This window comes from Trichomycterus rosablanca, chromosome 6, assembly GCF_030014385.1.
Source record: "Trichomycterus rosablanca isolate fTriRos1 chromosome 6, fTriRos1.hap1, whole genome shotgun sequence".
Taxonomy (NCBI): Eukaryota; Metazoa; Chordata; class Actinopteri; order Siluriformes; family Trichomycteridae; genus Trichomycterus; species Trichomycterus rosablanca.
Genome location: NC_085993.1, coordinates 45,234,196 through 45,256,115, shown reverse-complemented (window position 1 = coordinate 45,256,115; position 21,920 = coordinate 45,234,196). Strand labels below are relative to the sequence as shown.

The 21,920-nt window shown below is 37.1% G+C and overlaps 1 protein-coding gene across 1 annotated transcript in view; it reads right to left on the bottom strand.

Annotated features, from left to right (window-relative positions):
• LOC134316633 (gamma-aminobutyric acid receptor subunit gamma-3) overlaps window positions 1-21,920 on the bottom strand; it is a 179,628-nt gene that overhangs the window by 17,007 nt on the left and 140,701 nt on the right. Inside the window, exons 4-5 of the mRNA XM_062997044.1 lie at window positions 20,044-20,264; window positions 14,530-14,612 (exon numbers count right to left, since the gene is read on the bottom strand). Of these exons, the coding sequence (XP_062853114.1) occupies window positions 14,530-14,612; window positions 20,044-20,264 (304 nt within the window). The remainder of the gene's footprint in view (window positions 1-14,529; window positions 14,613-20,043; window positions 20,265-21,920) is intronic.

Below are 21,920 nucleotides of genomic sequence, written 5' to 3'. Positions count from 1 at the left end.
AATCAGTTCATCTGTACACAAGTTTGTTGTAGAGATACGTTTCGCCACTCAAACCAAATGACTTCTTCAGTCTGAGCTGGTGGTTGATACCCCAACCTTATATGCAGCCGATTAGCATAACGGCCGATCACCGCCCATTGCATAACAATGGAACTGGTGATCAGGCCCATATGCAATGTACTCTCAGGCCATCTTACAATGCCGTAATAGGAGCTATACCCCAATCATATGTGAAAGGCACACATGGCCATTGTAATGAATGGTCATTGTGATTTGCATATGGACCTGATCACCGGTTCCATTGTTATGCAATGAACCATCAACCTTTTGATCACTGGTCCAGTACCTTAACCACCAAGCTACCATTGCCCTATTCAGTACCTGTAATAATATAACAAAATTAATGATAATTTATAAAGTACAACAAATGCATGATCCAACCCAATACAGTGTTATACACCGATCAGCCATAACACTAAAACCACCTTCTTGTTTCTACACTCACTGTCAATTTTATCAGCTCCACTTACCATATAGAAGCACTTTGTAGTTCTACAATTACTAACTGTTGTCCATCTGTTTCTCTACATGCTTTGTTAGCCCCCTTTCATGATGTTTTTCAATGGTCAGGACTCTCCCAGGACTACTACAGAGCAGGTATTATTTGGGTGGGGGGTCATTCTCATGTCAGTGACACTGACATGGTAATAATTTCTAATCATGTGGACAGCTGAGTGTGTACCAATCGTTTACCTGGGGGAAAATGGCACCAGGATGCATTATGGGAAGAAGGAAAGCCTTACATAATCAGCTGCTAACAACTTGGTGCCAGATACTAGAGTCCAGGGTCAGAGGTGTTTTGTTGGAACAAGGAGGACCTACATGATATTAAACTGGTGCTTTCAGTGTTATGGTTGATCAGTATACACACACCACTATATAAAACTTTGAATTGACTGTACATTGACTTCATTGATGCCATGTGGGTTTAATATAATAAAAAAAGATCATGACGTTTGTAAGTCCACTTTGAAGTTCAGATGATTGAGACAGAAACGTGTGCAGGCAATAATCATCAAACAGGCTGTTTTTCATCGTAATTATATTCATTATGTGGATTTATTCAATGTTTCCCACTCAGTTTAACAAATCCAATATAAAAGACTTGACAATTCATAAAACTTTAATATTTGATTAACAGAATTTCTATTTTAATGTTAATGCTTGAGTTCAAAAGAAGAATTCCACAACGCCTTCAGCCTGTCGAAATGCTAATGTGCATCTAATTACGCCGGAGGAATTTCAATAGGAAATCTTTTGTTGTTTGATGAGCAAGTGGTAAGAGAGAGAAATGATAGCAATGAATCTAATCCTCAGTGACACTATCTATAAACCGATATGCAGCGTAATCAAGAAGCATGGAATTTCACATCTCTCATACGCACAACCCAGCCAGACAAATTGTTTAGTCACATATTGGTTGACTCGACTGCCAAATAACCACCTCCACACTCAGTAATGAGGACAGCCTTTCCATCAGTCTCATGAATATGTATGGGTGCAAATTGAGAGCGGCGCCCGGTTTCCCAAAAACATCCCACAAAGAGATATCTTTATAAGACTGTAGAACATGTAGCAATTAGAAACACTGACACTATGGTGTATTAAACTAAAGCCCAAATGTTGTTTTTTTTATCAAAGTGGATCACTTTGTTACTTTGTTAAATCCTAAATGGTTTACACATCAAAATTCTGTAGCCTATACAAACTTCTGTTATATGTATATAATACTGCTAGCACAGAGCCTCAGCTGGTAGAGTTGGTGATGCAAAGTAATGTAGATTTTAGAGACCGAGTTCAAAATTTACACCGATCAGCCATAACATTAAAACCACCTCCTTGTTTCTACACTCACTGTCCATTTTATCAGCTCCACTTACCATATAGAAGCACTTTGTAGTTCTACATTTACTGACTGTAGTCCATCTGTTTCTCTTCATGCTTTGTTAGCCCCCTTTCATGCTGTTCTTCAATGGTCAGGACTCTCCCAGGACCACCACAGAGTAGGTATTACTTGGGTGGTGGGTCATTCTCAGCACTGCAGTGACACTGACATAGTGGTGGTGTGTTAGAGTGAGTTGTGCTGGTATGAGTGGATCAGACACAGCAGCGCTGCTGGAGTTTTTAAACACCTCACTTTCAGTGCTGAACTGAGAATAGTCCACCAACCAAAAATATCCAGCCAACAGAACCCTGTGGGCAGTATCCTGTGACCACTGATGAAGGTCTAGAAGATGACCAACTCAAACAGCAATAGATGAGCGATCGTCTCTGACTTTACATCTACAAGGTGGACCAACTAGGTAGGAGTGTCTAAAAGTGTGTCACATAAAAAAAGTGTGGAGGAAACCCGGTGACCCGGACCGCTTCACTCGGGAATAGAACCGAGCCACTGCACTTTCCCACCAAAACCATGGTACTTGAACCAGTTCTGTTCAGGTTGAAGAAGACGTAGACGTGTTTGTTGTTTTCTTTAGTTCATTGACGTGAGAAGCATTTTGTGCTTTGCTTTCACCGCGACCCAATTTTATAATATATTTTAATTAGCTAATTATCAGCTCTTTCAATTAGTAAATACAATCATGTCATTGCAGCCGTCTCCTAGTTAGAAAATCATCCATTTCATTAACATTTTGTCTGTGTGCTGAGTTGCTATCTTACCCCTCCAGCATCCGGTCCTTTAACATATTTCACCTGCCTTTTGCAAGGTTTATCACCCAGAAATCTTCACTTCAACATCAATTCTTTTGAAATCAAAGTAAAGTGGAAGTCAAGGCTGTCAGGACACATGATTAAAGGACACCGTGCTCGTCTCCTCATCTGTAATGACTTCCTGCTTTTTAATGAGCATAAGGAGACTGATTTGGCTCTGGTTAAACACTATAATTGTCTTACCCGAGTGCCGGGCTCTAATTACATCACGATCCAGCACCATTCAGATAATGACAACACTGGCCCTTGGCTTTTTAATTTGATTGCTGCAGGAATGTTGTGTGTGTGCATTTCGAGATATACTCATTTCTCATTTTGACTGGTTTCAATATTCTCCAATGAAAAGTAAGTTCATCACCCACTCAAACTACATGATCATGAGCATGTAAAAACCCTTTCACGGCCACTTTCAGCAGGATAATGCGCCCTGCCACAAAGCAAAAATGCTTTGGCAGCAAAAAGGGGACCGACACAATATTAGGAAGGTGGTCATAATGTTATGCCTAATCGATGTATAATCTGCTGTCTTATTTAGTCTATAAGTCAGCTAAAGAAACGCAGTGATTAATAGCTGCCTTATCCAGCTGTAGGTTGGTAGAAAAGCAGGTTACATGACACTGAACCCAGCTACCAAACATACAGATAAAAACAGGATTGATTATTTCGCTGAAGCAGAAGAAGTGAAGCTGCTGTGAATATTGACTCCGGGGTTAAATGCCATGTCATTAAAGCATGCTTAATCTGAGTGGGCAAATGTTCTTTAGAAGCAAATGCACCAACCCGGAAAATATTAATGGTTTGGTTTCAAATCATTTTTACTGGGTAAATAAGAAAAAATCCACCAACGTTGGCTCACTCCTTCTAATAATAATAATAATACTACCAATAATAATTATTATAAACAATTAAAATTCAAAATTATAAACATATATTATACACAACCAATAAATTCAACAAACTAAAAAATAGAAAAAAACTGGTCTTTGTTTTCTGTTATGATGATGATTATTATTATGATTACGATTATGATTATTATTATTCTTTTTCTTCTTTTTTTCTTCTTCTTCTTATCATTATTATTATTAGTTTTATTATTATTATTATTATTATTATTAATAATTTTTATCATGATCATCATTATCATTGTTATTATTATCAATATTTTTATTATGATAATTATTATTATTATTATCAATATTATTATTATGATCATTATTATTATTATTATTATTATTATTATTATTATTATTGCTGCTATTATTTAACAATACTACTACTACTAATAATAATAATAATAATAATAAGATTTAAAAAATAAAAGTCAAAATCATAAACAAATTTAATAAAATGTAACTAAGATACCGAAAATAATTGGTCTTTATGGTTTTTATATAAATTATGATAATTACTGTTATAGTTGTTAACTCATAATAATAATAATAATAATAATAATAATAATAATAATAAGTAAATAAAAAAAGTAAAAATCATAAACATATCCATTAAAATTCCATAATTTGCAAACAACTGGTCTTTGTACCCTGTTGTTAAGTAAGACATATTTATTTTTATTAAAACTTTAGTTTTATTACCAAACACTATATTCCATAATAGCAGCAATTAGTGCAAAAAGCTAAACTATTAGCTGAAATTGTAAATTTAAACATGGCAACAACATCATTTTCTCTAGCTAATATTCATCAATATTATTAAACTTTCTCTTTGTGGTATATTTAAAGGTCCTTCAAATTCCATCCTTCTTTTACCTTATTATTTAGTGCCGTCAGGTTGATTCTGAGTCCTGTTGACTGTATGGATGGTGTTTTACTAGAACAGTCTGTCTTCTTGATAACTTAATTATTGTTCCTCTAATTGTATCTATCCATCCTGTTGCTGGCCGTCCAATTGCCTTTTCCAATAAATTGATTCCTCGTATAATATGTCCAAAATAAGTTTGGGCTTTGAGTGTGAGGTTTTGTTTAATTTGATTTTTCTTAGCTGTCCAAGGTGACTTCACCAGCACCAAAGTTCAAAAGCATCAATATTCTTTCATGTCCCAAGTCCAGATTTCACATCCATCAAGAACCACAGAGAAGAGAATGATCTGGACAACTCTTATCTTTGTGTTTTACTTACTATCATCCCCACTTTCATGCTGTCCTCTGACAACTGACTTATCATTGTGCAGACACTCAACTAGCTAGAAAAACCTGGTCTAGGAATAAACCCTCTCACCCTTCCCTGCTTTTGCTGGATTTTAAAAGGCTATATGAGCTATCGTTACTGGACTGATTCATATGTCGATTGGCTGTTGCATAAACTCATAAAGCCCCTGCAATTTATGTAGGTGGTAAATGACAACATTCCCAAATTTCCCCTAGACTATATAGTATTTAGTGGCAACATAAATAAATGAAACTTAATATGCTGCATCACTACTGAATTTTGACCTCAGATATTTTGATTGATCATGTCTGAACTCACAATTCTCACCATGGTTTTAAAAGGATGTTAAATTATACACTTCAGTAGAAACAAAAAGTCTGTCAAATGTTACCTCTGTTTAAAAAATAATTAATAAAAAAAAACATAAATAAAAATTGCATTCGATTGAAATGAGGTGTTAAATGCCTGAGGTACTACAGTCCCAAAAATAACTTTCAAATTTACTAAAATAAACACAATAAGACTTTTGTAAAATAAATCTGATTTTATAAAATCAACTGTAATAAAATGTGGTATTAATACGTGTTTTCTTTGTACATGTCACGAATTAAGCCTCTTGGCACTCCTGGAGCTCAGGTTGATGTACCACACCCCTCTCTCCAGGAGCCCATGTTGGAGGCTGTTTGGTTATGGGATAAGTCAATGCCCCCTCAACTGTGATTGGTCAATGAAGCTAATGATCCACAGCTGCTCCTCATTTCAAATGTGGATCTTTCAGTGGAGATTATTTTGGTTTTGACTGTCATGCCTTTGGGTTGTCATGCTCATGTATTGGTTTGGTTTTCATGTTCATGTTTGATTGCTCTTGTCTTGTTTTGTGTTAGTACTGTTCCTGTTTAGCTTTAGCATGGTTAGCTTAACTTAGAGTCTAGAATAGTAGAGTCAGATTTAATGTGTGTTTAGTTTAGCAGTTAGCAATTAGTTTGGCCTTCAGTTTAGGTCATGTGTTGGTGAGTCTCGTCTTGTGTAACCTGTCTTGTGTCTTTTGTTATTATTAAATACTTTGTTAAGCATCTCTGCATGTGCGTCCGCCCCCTCTTGTCTCGTCTAGCCCATTCGTTACAGTAAAAATGATTTAATGTAATACAACATTCCTACTTGTTTTTATTTTGTTAAAAAATCACAAAAAAACTAATTACATGCCATGTCTTACACATTATTAACACAATTTGTTGAGAATCTGTTGAGAATCATTTCCATCACGTCCTGTATTCACAATCTCAGACTAGCTTCACTCTTGGTCATCTTTGACCAGACAAGGGTTTATTGTCTGATAGCTAGAAACATGGTTTGAGGTATCACAGTGCTTCCAACATCTCTAGACGATCTGTCATTTTGGCTAAAAACACAGCATGCTGGTCTGAATTATGGATATTATTTCTAAGCTCTGAACCCATTTCATGCTTGCTGATGCTATATGCTGCTGTTAGGATGAAAACTGTTTAGTGCTACACAGAGCACGAGCCACTACCTGCCGCCTAAGTGCTATTAACTGAGAGAATTGCTTTGACCCACCCCACTCAGAGGACCTGACAGAGACCACAGTAAACATGAGGAATGCACTAGCACTCACTGTACTTCACATGCAGGATCATTGTTCTGACTATTTCAAACGGTGAGTCAGAAATGAGCAGGACTTGGGGTACAGCCAGAGAGGATTTGAGAATAATACAACTGAACTCTTTTATCTTTCTAAGAAGTGTGTTTTGAAGTTGTTTTAGCTTTTAATAAATAATTCTGCTAAACAATTCTGCTACATCTTCCAGTAAATTAGACTTGGGCTTTATCCAAACTACTGTTACTAATTCTTTCCTTATTATAAACCCCATTTCAGGAAAAGTTGGGACATTTTGTAATACACAAAAATACAAGAATCTGTGACAATGATCTGAACCATTTGGTTGAGCTTACTCTGAGTCTAAATATCTGGGTAAAATAAGCTGTATTTAAATAACCTTGTAAGAAAACAGCCGTTCTAACTTAAAGCTGCAGCTAAAAAATAATCCATGAAGGTTGTATCATTGATGTGATCATCTCAACTGTTTGGTGAAGGCTCATTTAAAAAATACTGTGTGCATTAGCAAAAAATATGAATTGTTTGTTGTTGGTATAGTCCTAAGAAACTAAAAAATGCAAAGAAATAATTAAAAAAAAAAAAATTTTCTTGGTGAGACTATTAAATGGTTAATTTAACAAATGTACAACTAAAAAAGATTTCCAATATCTTTACTTCAACGGCGTATTAGGACCACTGTAAAAAATATTTTTACGTTTAAATTTCGAGAATAAAGTCGAGATGATTATGAAAATAAAGCTGAAATTATTATGATAATAAAGTCAAAATTATTATGAGATTAAAGTCGAAATTATTTTAAGATGAAAGTTGAGATGATTATGAGAATAAAGTCGAACTATTATGGCCAAAGAGTGTGCAGCCGTCGTAGGCTTGTCAGTTCAGAGAAGCTCAGGTCTCAGTACCTGGACTGGCACGCAAGTGCTGAGGGCAGCCTCCAATGTTACTGTAGTTATCCAGTAACCCGCAATTATTTTTGGGTCATTTTTGTATTGTACGCTTCCATCCACATGGCATGATGACGAAACCCGTCAATGCAATCATTTATAGCGATGCCATACGGCTTTAGTTTATCGTATGAGTCCATATGCCATAAGGCTCGGCTGAAGTACTGGTGACGACGCAGACGCTGAGGGCACCGGTGGCGCACGTTCTTCTAAATAAACACAGTTTATTACAAAGCTGTTTCAGCATCCTTACGCTAATAACAAATTGGTGCTGATGTTCCAGGAGATTGAGGATTTCTTTATTTGTGAAACCGATATGAAAGTATAACTTTACCGAACAATCCCTCATTTTAACACAAGTCGCTATGGCCATAATATTTTGACTTTACATACTTTTTTAACCTGCTTTCACCCTGTTCTTCAATGGTCAGGACCCCCACAGGACCACTACAGAGCAGGTATTATTTGGGTGGTGGATCATTCTCAGCACTGCAGTGACACTGACATGGTGATGGTGTGTTCGTGTGTGTTGTGCTGGTATGAGTGGATCAGACACAGCAGCGCTGCTGGAGTTTTTAAATACCGTGTCCACTCACTGTCAACTCTGTTAGACACTCCTACCTAGTTGGTCCACCTTGTAGATGTAAAGTCAGAGACGATTGCTCATTTATTGCTGCTGTTTGAGTTGGTCATCTTCCAAACCTTCATCAGTGGTCACAGGACACTGCCCACGGGGCGCTGTTGGCTGGATATTTTTGGTTGGTGGAATATTCTCAGTCCAGAAGTGACAGTGAGGTGTTTAAAAACTCCTGCAGCGCTGCTGTGTCTTATCCACTCATACCAGATCACACTCACACACCACCACCATGTCAGTGTCACCGCAGTGCTGAGAATGATCCACCACCCAAATAATAGCTGCTCTGTGGTGGTCCTGTGAGAGTCCTGACCATTGAAGAACAGCATGAAAGGGGGCTAACAAAGCATGTAGAGAAACAGATGGACTACAGTCAGTAATTGTAGAACTACAAAGTGCTTCGATATGGTAAGTGGAGCTGATAAAATGGACAGTGAGTGTAGAAACAAGGAGGTGGTTTTAATGTTATGGTTGATCGGTGTATAATTAATAGGAAAGGTGATGTAACACGGTAATAAACATATCTCAGTCCTAACTTTTCTGAGCGTGTTGCAGGCATCAAATTCTATTTTTATATAAACAAAGATCATTTCAATTGAACTGTGAAAACATTGAGGATAATTTCTTTGTATTTTTGTCAGATAAATATAGATTCAACATAACTAACCGATCTCAAATTCTTGTTTATACTGCATTTGGCATTTTGGCTCTACTGGAAGTGGGAGGTTTCTATTTAACTGGACATGTGAGCATCTTTTTAATTAGAGTGTCTGGGCAATTCACCAACACCTATTGCTTATACGTAACAAAAGAAAAAAAACAAGCACACTGCTATTTCAAATAAAAACACTAGCAATCATATAATTCATCCTGAGGATGGCATTTGTCTGATTCCTGGCATTCTAGACATTTCCTGGTAACCCTGCTGTTAAATGGATCAGCTGAAATTTAATAGGATGTACAAGGTACACAGGCACAAACACAGAACACATGTGTATACACATACACAGAACTATAAAGTGCCAAAACAATGTCAGTACAGTCACTGGCACTTAAGAGTCAGTAGAGCATCATGAATTGGAATTTAATGTCCAAACAGATGCTCCCAAGCCTAAATTCACCATGTGCAATGGTACGTGTCAGCTGAACTTCAGTAAAGCACACCCCCACTGGACACTAAAGCAATTACACCAATCAGGCATAACATTATGATCACCTCCTTGTTTCTACACATACTGTCCATTTTATCAGCTCCACTTACCATATAGGAGCACTTTGTACTTCTACAATAACTGACTGTAGTACATCTGTTTCTCTGCATATCTTTTTAGCTTGCTTTCACCCTGTTCTTCAATGGTCAGGACCCCCACCAGGACCACCACAGAGCAGGTATTATTTGGGTGGTGGATCATTCTCAGCACTGCAGTGACACTGACATGGTGGTGGTGTGTTAGTGTGATCTGGTATGAGTGGATCAGACACAGCAGCGCTGCTGGAGTTTTTAAACACCTCACGGTCACTGCTGGACTGAGAACAGTCCACCAACCAAAAACATCCAGCCAACAGCGCCCCATGGGCAGTGTCCTGTGACCACTGATGAAGGTCTAGAAGATGACCAACTCGAACAGCAGCAATAGATGAGCGATCGTCTCTGACTTTACATCTACAAGGTGGACCAACTAGGTAGGAGTGTCTAATAGAGTGGACAGTGAGTGGACACGGTATTTAAAAACTCCAGCAGCGCTGCTGTGTCTGATCCACTCATATTAGCACAACACACACTAACACACCACCACCATGTCAGTGTCACTGCAGTGCTGAGAATGATCCACCACCTAAATAATACCTGCTCTGTAGTGGTCCTGTGGGGTCCTGACCATTGAAGAACAGCATGAAAGTGGGCTAACAAAGCATGCAGAGAAACAGATGGACTACAGTCAGTAATTGTAGAACTACAAAGTGCTTCTATATGGTGCTTCTATATTAAGTGGAGCTGATATAATGGACAATGTGTGTAAAAACAAGAAGGTGGTTGTAATGTTAAAGTAAGAGCAATGTCTGTATTTTGTCCATCACATTTAAAAAGAGACCTTTCTTAACATCCACAATATTTTAAAAAGGATATTAAATCCTATAACAAATACAGTGGTACCTTTAAACTTAATGTCAATTGTTCCCATGTATGGGAAACCTGTTAATGCGTTCCATGGTCTCATGAAACTGCATATATTTTAGGCTGATGTAAAATAATGGGGTTGTACACTTATACACACAAATATAATATAAAAGCACTGAAATAAAAAGCTGATTCTCACAATTTCTCAGAACCCTGAGTTATAACACAAGTTTAAAAGTGAAACAGGAGAAAAATACAGATAAACGCAGATACATGTGGACGCTTTCAGAGTGAATCTGATGATTATTCCAAATAAATAAATTTCTCGATGAAGGGCGTTTCAAAGTTTCAAAGATTTTGAGTTTAGGGGGCATTGAGTTACAAGTTACCACTGTAGTTTAATCCAAAGGTTTAAGGATGCCAAACTTCATGGAGAGAAATACAGATTAATTACTGTTTCTTTAAAGTCCTGTAAGACACAGTTCACATTGGATAATGACTACTTAAATCGTCCAGAATGTCCAGGCTATTTTTCTTATCTTCACTTTAACAAAAAATCATCCACAACAGTACAATTGGGCCCTGCAGGATCATGGGTACATAAAACCTGATGCTATTTCAAGGGACTTCAGCTAGAATAAATCTGAGCTGTCTGTTCAATTATTCAAACCTAGCCCCTCTACACTGTTTACATGTTTGCATCCAAAATATGCTTCAAAGGACATAGTGCGGTGCTGTTTAGCAAGGTGTGAAATATTAAAATCGTCCTTTGGCCAACTGCTCCTCATGGGAGGTCGATATTATTACAATGACGGAGCCACAAACAATTAAGTTGGAATAAATATTTTTTGCAGGGTGGCTACTTGTACCCAACTATCAACTACCAATGATCAACTACATAGCCTTTGAGTTAATGTGCTCAGTGGAAATAAGCTTTCATTTACAGTATTAACATAAACAAAAAAGTCTAGATAATGCTCTATTAAACTACAATACATGATTCTTCAGCAATATACCAAACAACATAACTAAATCAGAAACAATGTACCATCAATCTCATGAACAGAATGCTTCACAGAACCTTCCTTAAATAGCTTGAACACTTATTCTGCAATGAGGTTCAGCTGTGGATCATTAGCTATTGTCCAATAATCATGAGGGGCGTCGACTTGACACTATAATCAAAGCTTCCCAAACCATGTGCTCATGGAGACAGGGGCTTGGCACATACCTGAAACATGAGCTCCAGGAGCACAGAGAGGCTGGATTTGTGACACTCACCCACATAGACGGAAGTTTTTAGTGGGCAATTTACCTAGCTTGTAACTGAGGTGGGAAAAAAAACCTACATGGGCAGAACATAACTGCTGAACTGAACTAAAGTGGGTTTGAGCCAAGGTTCCATGAACCCTGGTGCTACGCACTCACTCTACCTGCTGTGACATTGTGCTGCCCGTCAATAAAGACATGATTTTATTTTTAATAATTATTTTGAGCAGAAGGTACAGTATATGGACAAAAGTAAGTGGACTCTTGACCATGAGCTTGTAAGACATATCATTCCAAAACCAGTGGTATTAATATAAATGACTTTACTGCAGTCTTTTTTTAAATATTTTGTTTATGCATTTTTCTCCCCTTTTTCTCCCTTTTTAGCGCATCCAATTGCCCGATTGTGTCATGCTTCCTCTCCACCAATGTCGATCCCCACTCTGATTAAGGAGAACAAAGCTAACCCACGCCCCCTCCGACACGTGGGCAGCATGCCTTATGCATCTTATCACCTACACTTTGACGAGTGCAGTGCAGCTCAGCGTTGTCTATGGAGAGACACACCCTGAGAGCACTCTTTTCTCATCTCTGTGCAGGTGCCATCAATCAGCCAGCAGAGGTCATAATTGCACCAGTCATGAAAGAGAGAACCTATCTGGCTTAGTCCCGCCCATATCTGAACAACAGGCCAATCGTTGTTCATGTGGCCGCTCAGCCTAGCCGGCAGGCAGAGCTGAGACTCGATACGATGTATTCGAGTTCCCAGCTCTGGTTCCAGCGTGTGTTTTTACCGCTGCGCCACCTGAGCGGCCACTTTACTGCAGTCTTTTTTAATAAGTAATTTATGCAGAAATAAAAATGGTTTACAATTTTCTGTTTTGTAGATGTTTATATCATGTGCTTTTAAATTTGTATGAGGAAAATATAGTGGGGTTATCACCTTGAAGATAAGAGGCGGTTGACAGTAAATGAAGGTGCTGGGATGCCTAAAGAACTATTTATCATTGTCTTCCCCTGCCAGTCCAGACTGAGACGCAGAGCCTTGTCTGTATTCCAGACGTGTTTAGAAAGTGCTGTAGGTCTCAGACTTGACAATCTATTCCGCTTTAGAGATGATGAACAAAAGTTGACCTGTCTGGGTCTCTCCATTTCTGTGTCAGTGTAATGAGGGTCATTCTTCATGGGTACAGCACAGAGAACTGGCCAAGTGTTTTCCAAATGTCTAAAGTGTTCATGGTTAATGCTGCTGCCAAACACATCAGCTGTCCTCAGACTTTCGCTTAGCTTTCCCTTAGATGGGTAATACTATTTTTAGAAACCTGAAATTATACATTTAGCAACATCCAATTTACAGTTCTTCATACGTAGCAGTGATTTATTTATTTACTTATTACAGTTTTGTGTTATGTCCTTCACATGTAATAAGAACTCAAACAGAGACATGGAGAACTATTATTTTAGTTTAATAAAGTTCGAAAAAGAAAAGTAGCATACAGTACGGTGTGTATATCCAGACTAACTCAGGTAGAAAAACACTTCAATACCCATAATGCAATCACGCTGCAAACTACAACTACGGGTTGCCATGAGGTTCAATATCATCCAATACACCACAATTTGTCAAAATGTCATGTTTTACACTCTTTGGTTACTTTCATGACAGAACAGGTAATTACTGGTTACACAAGATTCATCAGTTCAAGTCTTTAATGTCAAACACAGTCATGGACAATTTTCATCTCCAATTCACCTCACTTGCGCGTTTTTGGACTGTGAGAGGAAACCGGAGCTCCCGGAGGAAACCCACACAGACACGGAAAGAACATGCAAACTCCACACAGAAAGGACCCGGACTGCCCCACCAGGGAATCGAACCCAGGTGACAGTGATTTAATATTAAAAACATCATACTATTCTGACTATGAATGTATTACAGGAAGTCAAACAACAGAGAAAGAGACCAGTCAACTACCCATTAGTACCATTCATATTCTTACACATTAGCTTGAGTTCAAGCCTTTGTCTAGACCAGTAATCATAAACTGTATTGTAAATAAGGTGGACAAGCCAGAAATGCTAAAATTTGATAAACATGTAGTAGTAAATAAAAATAATTAATCGGGAGGTGAATCCCAGATTACTTCATATGGCTACATAGTGCACAGCCCATGCAGCCACTGTCATGTTCCACATTTACTGCACATATGTAAATAAATATTTTCTTAATGTCCTAAGTTTTCAATATACTGTATACTGGTAATGCCTATGACATTCTATTTCTATTTAATAATAACAATAAAATACTACTACTACTACTACTACTACTAATAATAATAATAATAATAAAAATAATAATAATAATAATAATAAAACAAATAATAATAATGAGAGAGATTTTTTATCCATAATGTCTTACAATTGTAACCAAAACCAATCTAAGCAGTTGAGGATTAAGAGCTTTGCTGAGTTGTTCTCACTGTGGTTCACTAATGTCCCAGAGCTACAGAAATTATTTAAATGGCTTTTCAGCTTCATACATTTCAGTTAATGTGTCCTTTTCCTATTTATTTTCATTGCAATATAGTATGCAGCATGTTGAGGCATTTTAATCTACATCACATGGTGTTTAGATTCAGTAAGGCTGGCAGTAATCAAGTCTGGGTGCAGAAATCAAGTCATGTTAAATGTTGTTACTTGTAATTACTACTCCAGTTGGTGTTGGATAGCTTTTTCCATTATTGAATTAAATAATCATTCTACTCTGAGCAATATTAACTGGACCATCTATATCATGTTGGCACATCTAATTTATATTAATCTGCATTCTTATCAGATAGATTAATGATTTAAGTAGGCTGACTAGCCCACCTGACTAAAAATGCTGAAGAATGACGAGTAATATTTGTCCTTAAAACTAAGCTCAGAGATATGGAGGACATTATGGAGCACAAGGTTCTGTGGGACATTATATACGAGTGCAGATACTCACAGCTGGAGAAGATCAGGGGGCATGAGTGCTCATCCATGGGAAAGTTATGAAGCTGCAGCTGACACTCAGCATTTATAGTCAACCTGTTAGAAAATACAAACAACAACAATTAAATCAAATACAAGCTAAAACATAAGAATAGAAGGTGAGAAGAAGGTTGAGAAAAGAGGCAAATTGAAAGACAGAAACGGTAGTTACTCGTTACACAAGATTCATCAATTCACAAGTTTAATGTCAAACACAGTCATGGACAATTTTGTATCTCTAATTTACTTCACTTGCATGTTTTTGAACTGTGGAAGGAAACCCACACAGACACGGGGAGAACATGCAAACTCCACACAGAAAGGACCCGGACCGCCCCACCTGGGGATTGAACCCAGGAACTTCTTGCTGTGAGGCAACAGTGCTACCCACTGAGTCACCGTGCCGCACTGCATACATGCATTCAATACATACATGAATACAATACATGAAGAAGACAATAAAAATGTTCATTCATTCATTGTCTGTTTATTTACCACTGCTTTAACCTATTCAGGTTCATGAAGGGTGCAACTCACTGGGCGATTGGTTGACCATACCCTGGACAGGTCGCCAGTCCATTACAGGGCAAACATACTCAGACACACTCACTCCTAGGGCAAAATTTAAGTAGCTCAAAATAACCTGACTGCATGTTTTTAGACTGTGGGGGAAACTGGAGCACCTGGAGGAAACCCACACAGACACGGCGAGAACGTGCCAACTCAAACCCAGGACCTTCTTGTGTGAGGAGACAGGGCTACCCACCGAGCCATAGTGCCGCCCACAATAAATACACGACTTTACAAAAGTTATTAGGTATAGGGAGTTATTAGGGCATGGAGCTGGGTGTATTCCTGTCTGCTTTGCTGGGACTGATAAAGCTCAAAACACACTCACACCTAGGGCAATTTTGTAGTATCTCCAATTAACCTGACTGCATGTTTTTGGACTGTGGGGTCAAACTAAAGCATCCAGAGGAAACCCACACAGACATGGAGAGAACATGCAAACTCAAACCCAGGACCTTTTTGTGTGAGGCAACAGGGCTACCCACCGAGCCACAGTGCCGCCCACAATAAATACACGACTTATTTATTTCACCTGCTTTGCTGGGACTGAGAAAGCTCAAACAAACGAAATGCCACCACAGTTGAATCTAGTTTACCAAATCAGAATTCATATGAAGGTTGATGTTTCAGTATCTTCTTCAACATCTCTGTCATCTTCAAAATAATCAAATATCACCAACACAAATCAGCAGAGTCCATTATTACTGATAGACAATGAAGCTCCATATGGGAGCCTCTAGTTACCCTTTGTTACAGAGCAGCATTACCCACAGCATTTACTTATAACAAACACATTGCTTTTCTCTATGCTAAAGAAATGCCTGGTAGGGTGTTGGGGACTATAAATAAAATTCCTCCACCAGCCTGCAAAATCTTGTTTAGTCCAAACAGAGAGTCTATACCTCCTGCTAATCTGGATGGAAGAGCTATGCATTAAAAAGATCGCTACACAGTGAGCCCTGCTCTGTGAGAGATGAATTAACCAAGCGAGGATTTTCCCAAAATACATTCTGCACCTGCAGAGAGCTGCTTGAAACATGATTGTCTGTGTTTTCAAACGACTTTGACAGCGGGGTTTTAACAGAAATGTCTTTCTGCATCTGGCTTCTCATGTGCATCGAATCGGCTTCTGTCTGAAGGGTTTTGTTGCAACCTATGTGCAAAGGAAATATTTGTGCTTCAAAGTTTTAAGGCAATATATATATATATATATATATATATATATATATTAACTCATTTAACTTTATTTTAACTTTCATCCAAGGCAACTGACTTAATGGAGGCTTGAGCTCAACTTTCCTTTAAAAGAGGCATCAACAGTCCACAGAGTACCTGGCCAATAATAATAATAATAATAATAATAATAATAATAATAATAATAATTAATAATAATAATAATAATAAAAATAATAATAACAATAACAATAACAAAACAACAACAACAATAATAATAACAAAACAACTACAATAATAATAATACTACTACTAACAATAAAAATAATTATTATTATTATAACCTATCATTGGGTAAAATATGCTTGTTCATAACAGATTTAAAATAAAAGAATTACAAAATCATAAATGTAAATTATAAAATGTATTCTAATAATAATAATAATAATAATAATAATAATAATAATAATAATAACACTAATATGCACTAACAATTGGTAATAATAATATAACAATTAAGAATTATTATATTTATTTTATTATTATTATTATTACTATTATTATTATTATTATTAAGTAGGATTGGGTAAAAAATGATTGTTCATAAAGAATTTAAATAAAAAAAATCACAAAATCATTAAAGTGAAATATTAAATTTATAATACTACTACTACTAATAATAATAATAATAATAATAATAACAATAACAAAATAATAATAATAAAATAACAATTGTTAATAATAATATAACAATTAAGAATTATTATATTTATTTTTTATTACTATTATCATTATTATTATTATTATTATTATTATTATTATTATTATTATTAGAATTAAGTAGGACTGGGTAAAATATGATTGTTAATAAAGAATATAAAATAAAGAATCACAAAATCATTAAAGTGAAATATAAAATGTATTCTAATAATAATAATAATAACAATAATAACAATAGTAATGATAATAATAATAACAACAATAATAACAAAACTAATAATAATAATAATAATAATAACAACAATAATACTAATAATAAGAATAATAACAATACTAATAATAAGAATAATAGTAATAATAATAATAATCTTTTCACCACTACTTGCAAATCTGCAAGTAATATTTCATGCAACATCTGCCAATTCAGCATCACTGCCTCTTCTCCTTTAATTACTAATGAAACTTAAAGAATACAAAGCAGGAAGATTAAAACACCTTGTCAATTTACATTCCCTCCACGTGTCTAGGTTTTCTCCTGTGGACTCTTTTATTGAGCTTATCCCACATGTGAATAATAGAGTTTAGCTCAGGGGGTTGAGATGCCCCAGGCAAAACATGATTCTGAGGATCCAGCCACAACCCTGATGTGTACTGATGATGCCCCGCTCCTGCAGGGCAGTGAGATCGTGATATGGAAGAACAAGACAGACATGACAGGTAACTCAGCAGTGGGAAGCTGGATGTGGGGATTAACTAGGCCAGAGTTCTGGGTTCGCTGACTATGTAGATATCAGGATCCAGTTCTCTGCACACCCTGACCTATATTTATAAAAGTGGAACAAGAGTGGTTCAAGCTTACATAATAAATCTGAAGCAGACCACTCTGTTTCTCTCTTGTCACAAAAAATATTAATAATTAAAATTATTTAAACAAGAACATCAGCAGAACTTTTTAATGTTTTAGGTGCCATCCTTGTGATGTCAACTATATTGACTGCTTACAATTTAAAATTAGCATTCACCTGTTTAAATACAAAACCCATTTAGAATAAAATAAGAATCTGTGAAGCACACAGTAATTACTAATGTTTTGGCTAACCAAGCTGACTGTATTTTGAAAATATTAACACATTTTGAATTTGACGGCTGCCAGACACTCAAAAAAACTTGAAACAGGGACAAAATGAGTTAAAATGTATCAAATATTCAACTTACACCATATATTTCACAATAAGCAGGTGAACTGATAACCGGTAAGGGTATCATGATTATTTTTTTAGATAAAAGCATTTGCTAAATGCCAAAAAATGAATGTACATATAAATGTAAACAAAACACAGAGAATCCATTTATTCTGTGTATGGGACTGCATAGTCATGAACCAATTAAAGGGCCTGATGCCCACTCTTAATTATGGCGAAGCACCTCTAATGTTGTGGAGCTGTTTGCCAAAGACCTAAGAAACTTCTTAGGGTACATGGCATTATTGACTCCAGTACCAGTGAAATACCAGTACACTTTAGGTAGGAACTAAGCTCTCTTTCTAAGATCTGGCTGGATCAGAATCAGCCACTAAAACCCTGATTCCTCTAAGACCAAAAATGAACTACACTTCTGTTTTACCATGTTTACTGGAACATTGTAGCTTATAACCTCTGGCTTTGGTCTAAAATTCAAAAATGAATCAAGAGACTAGCCTTGAACCGATGCATACCCCAGTATCTGTGAAGCCGAGGATCAGTGACACTAGGTTATCTTGGACTGACCCAGTTTAGACCGAGGCTTTGGTTTTGTAACTATGGCGGTAAATAGAGCAGGAAAGGGTCTGACCTGAATGGGGACAGAAAGATGCAGGAATTGGATGTCTAATGGTATTTGTCAGACCTCTGCAAATGTGGCTGTAAATGAACTGTTTGGAAGAGTGTAGAAATAGAACAAAGTTAAGGCTCAGCTGAGATTTTTTCTCTGAAGAGAAAATGAATTATGTATGGGCCAGAGACCACCACAACAAACGGGTTCAATAATAAATGTTTAGATTTTAATCAAAATTAGAATATGTTTTTGGGACTTTTAGGAGCCTACTGGTTTGTTTTTTTGTTCAGACTGGGAAGTAAACTGGCATAGCATTAAAAATGACTCATGTTTAATGAGGACCATATTAATCACTGTGAATACACCGATCAGCCATAACATTTACAATTACTGACTGTAGTACATCTGTTTCTCTACATGCTTTGTTAGCCCCCTTTCATGCTGTTCTTTAATGGTCAGGACCACCACAAAGTAGGTATTATTTGGGTGGTGGATCATTCTCAGCACTGCAGTGACACTGACATGGTGGTGGTGTGTTAGTGTGTGTTGTGCTGGTATGAGTGGATCAGACACAGCAGCGCTGATGGAGTTTTTAAACACCTCACTGTCATTGCTGGACTGAGAATAGTCCACCAACCAAAAATATCCAGCCAACAGTGCCCCATGGGCAGCGTTCTGTGACCACTGATGAAGGTATAGAAGATGACCAACTCAAACAGCCGCAATAGATAAGCGATCGTCTCTGACTTTACATCTACAAGGTAGACCAACTAGGAAGGAGTGTCTAATAGAGTGGACAGTATTATTATTATTATTAAAAAACTCCAGCAGCGCTGCTGTGTCTGATCCACTCATACCAACACAACACACACTAACACACCACCACCATGTCATTGTAAATGCAGTGCTGAGAATGATCCACCACTTAAATAATACCTACTCTGTGGTGGTCCTGACCATTGAAGAACAGGGTAAGAGCAGGCTAAAAAAGCATGCAGAGATACAGATGGACTACAGTCAGTAATTGTAGAACTATAAAGTGCTTCTATATGGTAAGTGGAGCTGATAAAATGAACAGTGAGTTTAGAAACAAGGAGGTAGTTTTAATGTTATGGCTGATCAGCGTATAGTAACAATACAATGAACTTTACTTACACAAACTAAATAAATCAACAGACAGACAGTGTTAATATTATAGGAAATAACTACATACCTTAGCGTATAAAGTATTTTCCCATCATTCCATATTCTAAGTAGTTGATTGGGTGTAGTAATCCAATGTGAGTCTGCATTCTTGGAGTTTCTGAAGATTGTATCAGGCACCCAAATAAGTCCAACCATGTTACTGTTTAACGTTAAGATTTTCATTGTGCTGTTGTATCTCAGTCGACTGTCAGTCCATGTCTGAGCGAAGATGATGTCAATCTGGTACTCCTAGAGAGAAAAATGCTGGAATTAATCAAACCTTGTCTGATTTTAACAGCTTTACTCTAACATTGGATAAACAGCAAATATTTATTTAAGTTAAAAAGAAATAAAGTAGAACTTTTATTTTAGGTTATACATTAATAATGGGTCATACCCTCTAAATTGAAACAATAAATAATTTTGAGAATTATCTACAAAACATTGTAGATCTACTTATCTACTATCTACTTAAACATTAAGAAATATTCAAAAATACAAATCCCTTTCAAATGTTAGCATTTTTTATAATGTTCTACAAAATGACATTAAATTAGTTAGTGTTTCATCCTGCAGAAATGGAAGCTTGAGCTGAATCCTCATACACATCAGACACCTTTTCAAGCAAGCAAGCAAGCACACACACACACACACACACACACACACACACACCTTACCCTACCTGATGATTGCCTCTGTATGATCTTCATGATAACATCATGCATTTCTATCCATTATTCTACCTGAGAGCTTCTATGTAATATACACTGATCAGCCATAACATTAAAACCAGCTTCACTTACCATATAGAAGCACGTAGTAGTTCTACAATTACTGACTGTAGTCCATCAGTTTCTCTACATACTTTTTAAACCTGATTTAACTGTTCTTCAATAGTCAGGACCCCCACAGGGCCACCACAGAGCAGGTATTATTTAGGTGGTGGATCATTCTCAGTACTGCAGTGACACTGACATGGTGGTGGTGTGTTAGTGTGTGTTGTGCTGGTATAAGTGGATCAGACAGAGCAGTGCTGCTGGAGTTTTAAAACACCGTGTCCACTCACTGTCCACTCCTACCTAGTTGGTCCACCTTGTAGATGTAAAGTCAGAGACGATCGCTCATCTATTGCTGCTGTTTCAGTTGGTCATCGTCTAGACCTTTATCAGTGGTCACAGGATGCTGCCTATGGGGCACTGTTGGCTGGATATTTTTGGTTGGTGGACTATTCTCAGTCCAGCAGTGACAGTGAGGTGTTTAAAAACTCCATCAGTGCTGCTGTGTCTGATCCACTCATACCAGCACAACACACACTAACACACCACCACCATGTCAGTGTCACTGCAGTGCTGAGAATGATCCACCACCTAAATAATACCTGCTTTGTAGTGGTCCTGTGAGAGTCCTGACCATTGAAGAACAGCATGAAACTAAGGGGGCTAACTAAGTATGCAGAGAAACAGATGGACTACAGTCAGTAAATGTAGAACTACAAAGTGCTCTATATAGTAAGTGGAGCTGATAACATGGACAGTGAGTGTAGAAACAAGAAGGTGGTTTTAATGTTATGGCTGATCAGTGTATATTTCCATAACAGACATAAAAAGCAGAGATTTTTTTATCTGTACCATTTGGTCACTTTGACCTGCTAGGTCAGAATCATCTTTGGTTTAGTTTAATAAGAACCATAAAAGTTAGCTGAACACCCCAAACAGCGAGCACAACTGAACACACCACCGTTTTCCCCGAGCTCTTAGACCACTTTACTGTCGGCACTCTCCCACACATCACATACATTTTACAGCACCTGCAGCATGTCCTCCGAGACTCTTACAAAATATGTTGGTAAAACAGGCCTGAGGCTTTTCATGTCACGCCCCTGAGGATCGCTGAGCCGCTCATGGA